Consider the following 14,358-nt stretch of genomic DNA (forward strand, 5'->3'; position numbering starts at 1 on the left):
TTGTACTGAGACTATCTTTTCTAATATCTTGCTGATAAATGGAAGGTTCGATATTGGCCTATAGCTTTTTAGTTCGTTTACATCTAAGTTTGTTTTCTTTAGTAGTGGTTTTACTACAGCCGTTTTAAATGCATCTGGAAAAGTGCCTGTTTGAAGAGACATATTTATGATTTCAAGGACATGATTTGAGACACTATCAAACACCCGCTTGAGAAATGCTGTTGGTATAGGATCAAGGCAGGAGGTGGCGGAATTACACTCAGAGACAATCTTACAGAGGTCAGGTAATGTAATACATGTGAATTCCCCCATAGTTATCTCAGGTGGGGTTTCACTCACAGCCAGATCTATATCAGCGGTAATGCTTGCTCTAATCAATGATATTTTTTCATTAAAGAAAACTGCGAACTCTTCACATTTTGTGGCTGATTGCTGCGGTATATGGGGGGGTGGTATGTTAATCAGCCGGTCAATGGTGGAAAAAAGTACCCTGGAGTTACTCATATTTTCTGAGATCATTTTGGAAAAATATTCCTTTCTCGCAAGTTGTATTGCCTTATTGTATGCGCCCATGGCGTCTTTGTATAAATTAAAGTGAGCTGTGAGTTTGAGTTTCCTCCATTTTCGCTCGGCTATCCTACATTTTCTCTTGTTATCTTTAACATTGGTTTTATTTAGCCATGGAGAGATTCTATCAGTTTTTACCTTTTTAACCTTTAGAGGGGCAACAGTATCTAACACAGTTGACAAGGTGCTGTGGAAGTTTTGCACTTGCTGATTTAAGGAGGATTCACTGCATTGGTCATATGATTTCATCATACTAGAGAATTTTGCTTCAGCTCTAGCGTCCAGAAGCCTTCTGTGAACTAGGAATTTGCTTCTGGTCTTATGTAATATTAGGCTTGTACCATAGAACACACAATAATGGTCAGAAATTGGAATTTGTTTTACTGATATATTCTCAATGTTTAGCCCTGTTGTTATTAGTAGGTCCAGAGTGTTGCCATGTTGGTGGGTGGCCTCGTGAACATGTTGCATCAGTCCAAAACTGTCCAGTAGGTTCAGAAACTCACAACCCCTGGGGTCATCCTTTTTGTTGATATGAATGTTTAGATCTCCATTAAGAATGATTCTATCATACCTGGTAATGCAGATCGATATGAGTTCTGAAAATTCCTGTATGAAGAGTGGCGAGTACCTTGGTGGTCGATACAATGTCACACATATTACTGGCATTTCTGTTTTCAATACAATAGCAAGGTATTCAAATGATAAAAATGTTCCCAGGTCAATATCATTGCACACAAATTGAGTGGAGATGATTGCTGCTATTCCGCCTCCCCTCCCACTCTGTCTGTTTGATTGATAGAATTTAAAATTGGAAGGGCAGGTCTCAATCAGTGTTGCTACACCAGTGATATTGTCTAACCATGTCTCTACTAAAAACATACAATGTACACCATGTTTTACTATGAGTTCATTTATCAGAAATGATTTTTGTTTCAGCGCTCTAACGTTGAACAGTGCTAGTTTTAGCTGTACGGGTTCTGTAGTGGGGTGTGAGATAGTCTGTGGTTGAACACTGATATTGATAAGGTTAGATTTACATATGGGACGTGATAATGAGTAATTGATTAGTCTTTTGGTGATCAGAATCGGGATGACACTCAACGTGTTTTTTTGTAGTTTAGGCTGCTTCTGTATATAGTCTACAGAGCTAGATATGGTTGGTTGTCAGGCCAGTGATGCTATACTTTGTATGATGTTATGTATTAGCACATTTACCCCTGATATGTTTGGATGGATGCCATCGGGTCTGTAATGGTCTTTCCTGGACCAGAGCAGATCAAAGTTATTTATATAGCAAAGTCCTATAGTAGTACAGTGGGTCTGTAGCCATTTGTGCAACCAGAACAGACGGCTAAATCGCTCAGATCCACGACCTATGGATGGAATGGGGCCAGACACAATGCATATTTTACCCAGGCTTTCAATAGTGAGTATTAGTGATTCAAAGTCAGATTGGAGTTTAACGGATTGTCTAGCCATTACGTCATTTGCTCCGATATGAATGATAACGGTGTGGGCGGACGGATATCTCTCGATGATTTCGGGAGTACACTCAAGTAAGTCAGTAACTTTTAAACCGGAAAAACAATACGTAATGCCGTGTGGTATTTGCAAAAACCTGGTGATGGAATCTCCGATGAGTAGGATCTCTGGCTGTTCCTGGATGCATTCCCCGTCGTAGATGGCCAGGTTTCTATGGTGAAAAGCCGCAGGAGTAGCGTCTGCATTGCTGGCGGAGTTAGACGGTTGGTCGGGCAGCAGCGCCGTGTGGAGGGGCTCGTTCACAGCGGCATTTCCATCGATGACACTCGCCGTTTGAATGATCATACTGGTATGGGCTGCAGAGCACCGCAGACGAGGACGTTTAAACTTTGGGGAGTCGGACCCATCGCGTGAGTCTGGGGAGCTTGGCGATGCGAGAGCAAACAGGGCAGAGCGCTTTCTGCTCTGGGTTGTAGATATATTTCCATGGTTGAGTCGTGAGCTGGAGAGGGCCGCCGTCCTGGCAGCTTCGCTTGGAGCCTGGCTAGTAGCTAGGCTAGTAGCTAGCATCGGATAGTCTTTGAGCCAAGCTACAGTACTAGCAGCAGGAGACTGAAGCAAGGGAGAGCCTAGGAGGCTGGAATCATTACAAAGAGGATTGAATCGGTTTGATAGTTGAGGTGAATCAAAGGGATCATATAGAGGAAGGGAGAGCTTCCTTCGGCCCCTCACCACTGTCGCCCAGGAGGGACTACTGGTGTAGCCTGCGTCCGCTTTTTCCATGCTAGCCAGCTTGGACATGAGCTCCGTTTGACGCTTGAGAAGATCCATTACTAGTATCTCGATGGTCTTCAGTTCCGTTCGCATTTCTGCGACATCTGATGTTGGAGCCATTTCCTCGGGGGAGTTTAGCACTGTGAGTACTGTAGCGTGTAGCTGTAGCTATGTAGATAAGGGGAACAGAACATAAATTGGGACTGTTCGCAGACGACGTGATAGTATATGAGGCAACCAGACATAAGCTTTCCGACACTGATGGATTTACTGACAGAATATGGATATTACTCAGGGTATAGACTCAATGTGACGAAGACACAGACTTTAGCACTGAACTACACGCCAACGATAGAGATCAAAGAAAAATACAAAATTAAATGGGACATGGACAGGATCAAGTACTTAGGGGTGAACATTACAAGAGGGGTGGAGGGGCTATATGAGGCAAACTATACACAGATTAATCAGAAAATCAAGAGATACCTAGAAAGATGGACAGTAATGCCCCTAGATTTCAGCTCAAGGTTCGAAATCATTAAGATGAACATATTACCAAGGTTATTATACCTATTTCAGTCTTTACCTATATTAATACCACAAAAACAATTCAGGAAATGGGATAGACGGATATCAAGATTCATTTGGGGGGGGGGAAGACCAATGATCAGATATGTGACTCTACAACTACCAAAGGAGAAAGGAGGAATGGCAGTACCCAGTTTAGAAGGCTATTACTATGCAGCACAATTTAGGACAGTAGCATGCTGGTGCAATGTGAATTATGAAGCCAAATGGAAAGATATAGAAACCAAAAGAGAGGGATTCGAAGTGCAGGCACTAATAGGAGATAGGGAGCTGTTCAGAAGACAGGAACAACTACTGGACCCAATTACCAAATTCACTATAAGCATATGAAACACAATAGTAAAGAAATACAAGCTAGAAAAAGAATCCAAGATACTGAGATGGATAACACACAACAACAAATTCAAACCAGGGATAAACGACCATGGGTTCAAAAGATAGGAATGGGGGCGGATAACAGCAATATGTACAATGATAGAAGGAGGGGAGATGCAGACTCTACAAAAATTGAAAAAGATTCGGACTAGAGAATAGAGACCACTTTAGATATTTACAGATTAGAGATTACTATAACAAAGAAATAAAACAAGACTGAGACAAAGAACAGAATGGGGTAATTAGGATAATGGTAAAATCATATGAAGGAAGGAAGGGGAGGGTTATATCAGCACTATATCAGGCAATATTGGACAGTAAGGGACGACAGGACAATTAGAAATAATACAAATAATAAATACAGAATATAAAAATCTAATTACATTATCACAAACACCACAAAAGACATCAGACATTTGACATTTGGATTTGATTAAGAGTGTATACAAATCTGAGACAAATCCTCTTGAGGTTGTCCTGTTCCTGATAAGCTTAATAAAAGGGTGTGGGTGTAGTGCTTGAGCCCACGGTACCCCATGCGCCCTGAGGGCTGACCTTAGTTGCAAGTAGAGGAAGAATGATACACCGCGAAGGTCATAAAAATCTCTTGGGTCCTGAAATGCTCGAATGCCGTTTTTATCATATATATCCCCCAGAGTATGAACCCTTCTCCTCTCCCATTGAGGAATATTAACAGGTTTGTGCCCAACAAGTAGTTGTTGGTTATGAAAAATTGAAAAGTCGAGGTGTCATGGTCATTTGACAGCACAAGACCTCTGTACGTTACGCCATGTTTGAATTACGTGGGATATGATCGGTCCATATCGTAATTGGCATTTTGATATAGGGATATTGGAGTATACTACATCCTGTAGTCTTTGTGGTGAGACCGCTGCTGCTTCTAAGAAGTGCCAAGACACAGCAATTTCAGGGTCAAACCAGCTTATCAGGGGTCTCTCAGCGAGAAGGACCAGAAGTACAACTTAAAAGCCCCCATCCTGTTTCCTACGTTGAGTGGTAGTTCTTTTGATTCTCTGGCGTTTGTTATTTCAAATAAATTTTGCTATCATAGTTTGTGTCTTGCGCCAGTGGTCTATTGGAGGAGGCAAGGGGAGCATTGAGCTAACAAAATTGATCCTAGGTTAGGTAGTATGTTAATTTTGATTATGGATGTACGGGCCTGTAAGGAGTTAGGAAGGCTTGGCCATCTATCCAGATCTTGATGTAAGATGTCTTGTTTTTTTAGCTATTATTTTATATCTTTGGTTCATCCAGTATCTGGTACCTTTAACCTTTCCTCCCAGGGCGCTGCAGGTGGCGAGGAAGGTGGACATCCTGACACCACTAGGGGCGCTGTACTACAACACCGGGCGCTATGAGGAGGCTCTGCAGGTGTACAGAGAGGCTGCTGCCCTGCAGCCTGACAGCACTGATATCTGGCTGGCGCTGGTGAGAAGAGAACTCACACACACACACACTCACTCACTCACTCACTCACTCACTCACTCACTCACTCACTCACTCACTCACTCACTCACTCACTCACTCACACACTCACACACTCACACACTCACACACTCACACATACACACATCTGGCAGGTTCAGAATGAGTGATGATGTTGTCAGAATACACATTGCAACCACATCCAGGGACACTCCCCTATCCATCTCTCTCTCTCTCTCTCTCTCTCTCTCCATCTCCATCTTACTCTCTCTGTGTCTCTCTCTCTCTTTCTCTGTCTCTCTATCCACCCTACTCTATCTCTTTCTCTCTCGCTCTCTGTCTCTCTCTATCCACCATTCCCTCTCTTGCTCTATCCCTCTCTCTCTGTCTATCTCCCTCTCTCTCCCTCTTTCTCGCTCTCTTCCTCTCTCTTCTCTCTCTCTCTGTCTCTCTCTCTCTCTCTCTTTCTCTCTTGTTCTCTCTCTCTCTGTCTCGCGCTCTCTCTCTCTCTCCTCTCTCTCTCTCTCTCTCTCTCTCTCTCTCTCTCTCTCTCTCTCTCTCTCTCTCTCTCTCTCTCTCTCTCTCTCTCTCTCTCTCTCTCTCTCTCTCTCTCTCTCTCTCTCTCTCTCTCAGGCTCAGGTGTTGACCATGGCAGGCCGTACCAAAGAGGCAGAGAAGATGACGTTGAGCATCATAGCTAGACAGAGCAGCTGTATCGAATGTTACCGACTCCTGTCTGCCATCTACAACAAGCGAGGCAACTACACAGAGGTGTGTGTGTGTGTGTGTGTAAAATAGAGTTTGTTGTCAGTGTGAAGGGGAGGGGCGGGGGGTGGGCTTGATTGTTTATAGCAGGTGCTAATGAATGCAACAAACAATAACAAATAACAGAAAAACTAGATTCAATGATTCTGGGCTATTAGGCTACATAATTGAAAATACACGTTACTAAATGTTTAGCGTTATACACCAATGCAAGCACAATTCATTCCATGAATTTAGAATGAACAAATCTAATTCATACAAAAAGTTTGCGACAACAAGCACGAACAAACAATCACAATCCAAATCATAGTCACCAGAGAAAGTATCTGTGGATTTACAAAATACTGTAGCTGTGAGCATAGGCACCGATGTATGTTTCAGCCGGTGGGTGCTCAGCCTTTTTCAGGGGGAGCTTAAGACCCCGCTAGCCCCTCCCCTTAACTCATCCAGCGCTAGGGCTGACCTTCGATTATTTTTTTGGAATTCAAAGCTTCGGGGCCGAGATTTGATTTTAATTCGAAGCTTCGAGATAAAAAAAATATATATATATATATATATTATTATTATTTTTATTTTTTTAATGTTGTGGGACTTGTACAGCAATTTGTTCAACTTTGTCAGTGCTGTAAAGTTTAAACCTTTTAAAATCTGAGAAAAACAAAACACTTTGCTTTCATGAAATATTGTAAGCAGTCATTTGAGGCTTTATAAAAGCAGCACAATGAACACAAATCTGTCAGTGCCGAGTCCGACCTCATCTTAAATAACAAACAGCATTGCTTGTTGTAATTAACAAAGAGAGGCAGAGTTGATTTAGCAAAAAAAATAAAAAATTATATATATATATATCATATATATATTTTTTAATAATCGAATTTTATTTTCATATTCTAATCCCATGCCCATCGAACAAAGCTTCGAAGTATTTAAGACAGCCCTATCCAGCGCCATCGCTTAATGAGCCAGGGGGCGCTAGAACGCCATCGCTTTAATTAATGGGGAGACTGCGAGATTTGCGAGTGCTTAAAATATATCTTATATTATAGCTATGGGTCTAATACACCCGTCGATTGTCTTCCAGTCAACATGCACAAAACAGATTGTTTTTTTCATCCGTACATTTACGTTTTATACCGTTTTGAATATGAGTATAGTTTTGGTGATTCTTACTAATCCCAGGAAAAGACGCGATAATAGCGTTTGAGTGGAATACACTAAACATGTTGTAATTTTTCGCCTGATTATAGAATCTTCCTGAAATCAACGCTAGATTATCATTATTAAATTTCCTTGTGCAAGAATGAAATGGCCCTCGTAGCGCTCAATGAGTTAAGTGTGGGGTCCCCAAAAAAATTCTTAAATAAAATGGGGTTGCGGTATAAAAAAGTTTGAGAACCCCTGCTCTAGACGCTTTAGATAGAGCTGTGTGTGTGTATATATTAACATGTTGTCTCTACTAGGCTCTAGATGCTCTAGATAGAGCTCTGCAGCAGAATCCCAGTGATGTGACAGTGAGAGCTGAGCTCCACTTCTCTAAAGGAAACCAGCTCAGAGAGATGAACCAACTGGAACGAGCATTCCAGGTACAACTAACAACTGTCTCTCTCTCTCTCTCACTCTCACTCTCTCACTCACACACACACACACACACACACACACACACACGCACGCACGCACGCGCGCGCTCACACAGTGCTGGTACCAGCAGGTCTCTGTGGCTTGTGTTGGTTCTGTTGCTAAAACAGGGTGGCTTTCACACACGAGCAGCTGTTATATCACCTTATGTGTGATCTATCAGTTCTAACACGATACTATGGCAAAAAAAACTCAGGAAACATCATACTTTTCAAACATCAGGAAAAGTAATATAATATTAGATGACAAAACATGGAAAATTCCTATATATAATTATTTATTTAGTGTATTGAGAGGGGACCCTATTAACTGTTACACCGTTGAATGGCATGCTGGGTGCAGCTTGCTAGCCAGGTAGCGTCTATTCTTTCCCCAATACATTTCCAGTTCCGCGTGCGCGTTCGGCGATCTGATTGGCCACTGACGTTTCTGGGCATGCGACATGTGCGCCAAATCACGTGACGAGCTGTGTCTTTGCCCATTTCCGGGTCTAACAGCCTGCAAACTACCTAACGCCTAGTTTATCACTGGTTAAGCTTAGGCGACTCTTTCGAAGTTGGTTAAGGTTAGAGTTTGGAATCAGGGCTGGTGTTCTATCGCCCTGCTCGAAGACAAACTCTAACCTTAACCAACTTCGAAAGAGTGCCTAAGCTTAACCGTCGAAAGAACTTGCCGTCACACGATTGGGCGCACATGTCACATGACCAGAAACGTCAGTGGCCAATCAGAGCGCAGAAGGCGAACACGGAACTGGAAATGTATTGGGGAAAGAATTCAGGCGCCCGGGTAGCATAACAGTTTGTTAACAGCTGGGAGAACAGAAAAGAAAGATGAAGAAAGAGAAACTGGAGATGTTACATGGAAAAATTTTAAGTGTACTGTATATCTCCGTAGCATAAAGACTCATCAGGCATATAATAAAGACTTTGCTCCCCTTCGCGTAATTCACTCAGAGCTCAGGCTGTCGTTGTGGTAGAGACATGATCATAATTAGTAGGGATGTCCGATATTATCGGCCTACCGATATTATCGGCTGATATTGGCATTAAAATGTAATATCGGAAATTATCTGTATCTGTTTTCAAAAGATACATTTTTTAATTTGTATTCATTTTTTATTTAACCTTTATTTACAGAGGCAAGCAAGTAAGAACAAATTCTTATTTTATTTATTGTGAAAAGTATGCATAATGTTGTGTTAATTCCATGACAAGGGTTATGTAAGGGATAATGTATCATCGCAAAATAATTGACCGACACTGCGTTCTGGAACACAGAGGCGCCGCGCCGAGGTGTTCTAAACGCAGTGAAGGTCAATTATTTTGCAACAATGACCGAGTATAGCTATACATTATCCCGCTTATTACAGGGCTAACTTACTAACAATATACGTAATTCGTTTTACACCATCGACAAGACGAGATCAAATGCAGACGCGGTTGTTCTGTTGCTCCTCTGGCGTCGGCAGGTGTGTGGGCTTGATTGCACCTGATGCAGTGCAGCTGTGCATATGGTAAAGCTTAGCCCCTTTCGTGACTGCGATCAAAATGCTTGATTGTGATTGGTCAATAGCGATCCGTTGCCCCTAACAGCGGTCATTATTGCGCGTTGCCCCTAGCAGCTGTGAATTATCGAGAAATAATTTACCGCTGCTAGGGGCAACGGAGCTCTATTGACTAATCACAATCAAGCATTTTGGCGAATTTTAAAATGCCATGTAATAAGTAATGTTAATTACCTGAAATTATTCAGTTTTTTGGGGGGGGGAAACCCAGCATATATCCGTATCGGTTTTATATCGGTATCGGAAATTAAGAGTTGGACAATATCGGTATATCGGTAAAAAAGCCAATATCGAACATCCCTAATCATTTGGTTTTTGTGCACATGAGTCTCCCGAACACGGAAAGCCAAGCCCTGAGTCGATCAGAGCTTCCTACTAACTTCTGTGCACCGCATAATACCTCCTGCCCTGTAGCGATGGTTTGATACTATGACATTAAATTCACCTCAGTGTCTCTCTCTTCCAATAGAGTTACCAGCTCGCTGTGGAACTCAAACCTGACCAATCACAGGCCTGGATGAACATGGGAGGGATCCAACATATGAAGGTAGCGATCATCAATGAATTCATGTATAAATGTATGTTATTACGCTGCAGAGAGCACATAGTGTGTGTATTTAGTATACTTTGTATACATGTGTGTACATTGTCTATAGTGTATTGCCATTCTATTATTATTATTATTATTATTATTATTATTATTATTATTATTATTATTATTATTATTATTATTATTATTATTATTATTATTATTATTATTATTATTATTATTATTATTATTATTATTATGTTCTATTAAAAAAGAAAAATCCTGTCTGTACCTCCCCTCCCCCCTCCCCATGCTGCTAATATTAATTAATAATGTAACACTTCACTTCACTTGTGTGTGTGTGTGTGTGTGTGTCTGTGTGTGTGTGTGTGTGTGTGCGCGCAGGGAGACTACGCTGCAGCCAAGATGTATTACCAGAGAGCCCTTCTCCTCAGCCCTGGTTCTAAACTCCTGAAGGAGAACCTGGCCAAGCTGGACCGGCTGGTGAGGAGGCCCATCGGGGGAGCTTAGACCACCAAGGCCCACACACACTGCACCATCGTGGGCATGGATCTGGGGAGCGAGGCCCCTGGAGCCCCAAGCAGCAGCCACTCGGTACAAAACAGACCTGGTTCTTAGTCAGGCTGCCTGCTTGAGAACATGAGAGACTAGTCAATATAACAGGGCTGCAGGGTAGAAGGAGGCAGACTGGGTCTCCTGGAGCTGAGGGGGAGAAGGACACTGGTCAAGCCAGGGTGGAGAAGCCTATCCTGGGGTAAGCAGATGGAGATGGGTCCCTGACGGGTGGAAGTGAAGACCCAGCAAAAAAGGACTGAACCGGAGCGTGTTGCACGTTGGATTCTCCTGAAAGGACTTAGGAGCTCCAGACATCACCCTGCCTGCGTCAGCTTTAAGAAACACACTTGTCGCTTTTGGACATTTTGTTGTTCACTTTCATTGGAATTTAAGTTCATATCCAATGTGGCACTTAATAAATTTTTGGCTTATCATTCCCGATTCTGCCATTGAGGAAGATCATCATTTTGGTGCAGCTTTGGTATGATTATTTTCTTTACATTACATGTTTTTTGAATTTTATACAGCGGTTAAACCTTTTGACTCTGAAATACAACAGAAATGCATTACAACACAATGTGGGTTCAGGTCGGAGCTTTAAACTATATTATAAGAAACACGGCTTCTGTACATTCACTGCACTCTAAATGGACATAAACATGTCTGCCATGTTAAAAGAACATGCCAACCTTTTGGGAAATTAGCTTATCGTCTTCTCCAGAGAGAGACAAGAAGATAGATACCAGTTTCCTCTCTGGCCGGTTAGCCTAGGCATTGTCCAACTAACACCTCTCCCGAAGGCTAACCGGTCATGTCCGCTTCCATTCATTGTGCTAAGCTAGTCTAACGTGCAGCCAGATAGCTTTCTACTGAACGCACAGAGAGGAAACTGGTATCTATCTTCTTGTCTCTCTCTGGAGACGACGGTAAGCTAATTTCCCAAAATGTTGACGTGTTCCTTTAACTTCAAGTTGAGCTTCAGGATTCTTTCGTCTTCGAGCCCCCTCTCAGGACAGTTAAAAAAGCAATGCTGTGAAATAATTTAATTCCCAACTGACGAGCGTTTAGTGCTGTTTGGTGAAAACCTTGCATCTCCAACGTGAAAGAAACCTTTCAGAAACACGCAGCAGGCTACGCACAGCCTCAACAGCTGAGTGGTGATGCCACCACATGCGCTGCGTGTAGAACGCAAGCGGGCTGAATGTGGAGACCTGTGATCTGCGTTCGTTCGCTCGCAAGGCTGGCGTGCACTGATCATTCCATGCTGATGCAGAAGAGCGACAATTCGACCATTCTAATAACGTTTTATAATCAAATTGATTCATGGCGTGGTTGGGTGGTGTAGGGGTCTAAGGACTCTCCTACCACCGCAGAGACTCTGGGTTCGAATCCAGCTGTCAGTGGTACATCCGGCTTGGTCAGTCGTCCCTATGAACATAATTGGCCGTGTTAGCGGGTGGGAAGCCGGTGGGGTACGAGTCCTGGTCGTTGCAAACAGTGACTCCCACTGGTCGGTCGGGCGCCTGTTCAGCAGGGAGGGTATCTGGGGGAAATAGCGTGAACCTCTGCACACGTTACGTTCTCCCAGTGAAACCCCTCGCTGTCAGGTGAAAAGAAGCGGCTGGCGACTCCACATGTATAGGAGGAGGATAGATCGACAGTATGGCAATGCGTGCAACAACCAGGAAGGGAATTGGCATAGCGACTAAATTTGTGGATGGGAGGAAAGAGAGAAAGGTAAAAAAAATAAAAAATAAAGTTATTAAAAGCAATTGTCTCATTGGAAAGATTGTTGCGACCCCAGTATGCCTTCAAACCAGTCCTCTCATCTAAAGCTGGAGGAAAAACGAACTGTCCTCTGTCAAGCTGTTGCCTCACAGCAAGAAGGTCCTGGGTTCAAACCCCCAGCAGGGGGCCTTTCTGTGTCGAGTTTGCATGTTCTCCCCGTGTTTGCGTGGGTTTCCTCCGGGTACTCTGGTTTCCTCCTGCACCAAAAGACATTCTACCACATTAACACATGACACCTAGACCTTGAGGAACACCACAGAAAAATCCATGCTGTGATTTGGCATCAAAAACCTTTCACATTTGGCAGTGGTTAGCACGGTTACCTCACAGCAAGAAGGTCCTGGGTTCAAAGCAGGGGGCCTTTCTGTGTGGAGATTGCATGTTCTCCCTGTGTGTGTGTGGGGGGGGGGGGGGGGGGGGGGTTCCTCCGGGTTAGCCAGGTAAGACATGCATGCTAGGTATATACAGTACCTTGACCGAGGTACTGGCATCAAAACTGGAGTTATTCCCCGGGCTCCACACTGTGTAGCTGCCCACTGCTACTAAATAGTTAGGGTGGGTCAAATGCAGAGGTCGTATTTTCCCAAGGGGATTTAACCCTTTCACTGCCACACTACAGAAGGTTAACCCTTTACTAACCGTTGGTAGTGTGATAGTAAAGGGTTAACCATCTGTAGTGTGGTAGTGAAAGGGTTAACCTGCTGTTGTGCGGAAGTGAAAGGGTTAATAAAGGTACAACTTAACAGGCGGCTGGGTGGCGCAGCGGACATTGCGCTCGTCACCAACGCAAGAGACACTGGGTTCGACTCCGGCTGTCGGCGTTGCCTCCGGCTTGGGCCGGCCGTCATACTAACTCAATCGGCAGAGTTAGGGGGTGGAAGTCGATGGGTGGTAATCTGGACGTTGTGGACAGCGACTCCTACAGGTCGGTTGGGGACGCCTGCACAGCAGAGACAGGAAATGGCGAGGGTAGTGTGAGCCTCCCACACGTTAGACCTCGCCACTGAGAGTCCGTGCTGGCAGGTGAAAAGATGTGACAGGCTGCCTCCACATGTATCAGAGGGGACACGTGATGCAAGGCTTCTATCCTCCCTACAACCGGCCAGTGGGGGGCATATGCGAGCAACATTCAAGACAGGGGAGGGGAGAATTGGCACAGTGGAATTGGGATGGGAGAAAAAATAGAAAAAGAGGAGAAAAAGTGGATAAAAAAAAGGTAAAACTTAACTTATATTTCACACTTAAGTGCCTCTCGCGTGACCCATACTAGAGCTTTTCCAAGATCGCTAGGAGGTGGGGGGCGTTGCTAACAAACCATATGAGCAATGTCTCTAAAGCTTTAGATTAGATTCAAATTGATTGTCATTATACAGCACAAGTACAGTATTCAAATAAGACTCAAATAAAACATTAAATTTTGTTTTATGAGGATAATATATGGCAGAGGCATCCTTCATTCAACCAAATTCAATTTCTGGCATTTAAAATCATCTCTTGAAGGAAAAACTTTTAATTATTTTAGAGTTTCGAAGTTAACCAAAGTTACTAGGGTGGTGACACTTTCTCACAACATTTAGAGCTATGCACATTTTCAATTATTAACTAAATATTTGGAGATAACATGGTTTTCACCATAAAAGGTGTCTGATGCTGATATCCCAGGAACAAAAACATGTGAAAACCTTTTGAACGGTCTAAAAGAGGGGACTTGATTAATGACCACTTACAACTCTGAATAAGGCTGTATATCTAGCCCTCTGCAAGCATAATAAGCTAAGGTTAGTGTAACCACTCATGCTCTTGGATTATGAATATTGCAGCCGTACCATATCTTCTGCTGAACATTACTTGTTGCATTGTTTTTTTTTATATACATATTTTTGTCGCTTTCAATATTGATTGTGAATGGAATTTTACGTGGAATGTATAATTTATGGTAAAAGGATAAGTGACCAGTGCAATGAGTGACTTGCACCATTCAAATAAAGATGTATTTTTTATTAAATGCTGTTTTGAGTTGTCGTCTTTCTTTTAAAAGTTCCTCATAAAGACTACTTTTCAAGGGCTAGTTGGAATATTTTCTGCCCAATTAAGGGAGGGCGGCTCCTTCGGGAAAATGTATGGGTTATTAGACCAGCTTTAACTGTGTCTCACACAGGATCCTCAGCAAGGTCTTCTAATATTGATGTTGAGAGATGACCGCTAAGGCTGTGGATTTTTACATTTCAAAGCGGCAGTTTTAAATTGAACAAGGTCCTCTAATAAT

The 14,358-nt window shown here is 43.0% G+C and overlaps 1 protein-coding gene across 3 annotated transcripts in view; it reads left to right on the forward strand.

Annotated features, from left to right (window-relative positions):
- The window catches only part of tmtc1 (transmembrane O-mannosyltransferase targeting cadherins 1), a 128,666-nt gene extending 116,181 nt beyond the window's left edge, over positions 1–12,485 (forward strand). For 2 of the 3 annotated variants that reach the window (XM_084330647.1, XM_084330648.1), the window contains exons 15-19: positions 5,094–5,238; positions 5,869–6,006; positions 7,461–7,583; positions 9,669–9,746; positions 10,134–12,485. In XM_084330647.1, coding sequence (XP_084186773.1) covers positions 5,094–5,238; positions 5,869–6,006; positions 7,461–7,583; positions 9,669–9,746; positions 10,134–10,259 — 610 coding nt within the window. In that variant the 3' untranslated portion in view covers positions 10,260–12,485. The remainder of the gene's footprint in view (positions 1–5,093; positions 5,239–5,868; positions 6,007–7,460; positions 7,584–9,668; positions 9,747–10,133) is intronic. The other variant, XM_084330649.1, reaches the window with a different exon arrangement.
- The last annotated feature ends 1,873 nt before the right edge of the window (positions 12,486–14,358 follow it).

Source organism: Notolepis coatsorum (genome assembly GCF_963971535.1).
Source record: "Notolepis coatsorum genome assembly, chromosome: 15".
Lineage (NCBI taxonomy): Eukaryota > Metazoa > Chordata > Actinopteri > Aulopiformes > Paralepididae > Notolepis > Notolepis coatsorum.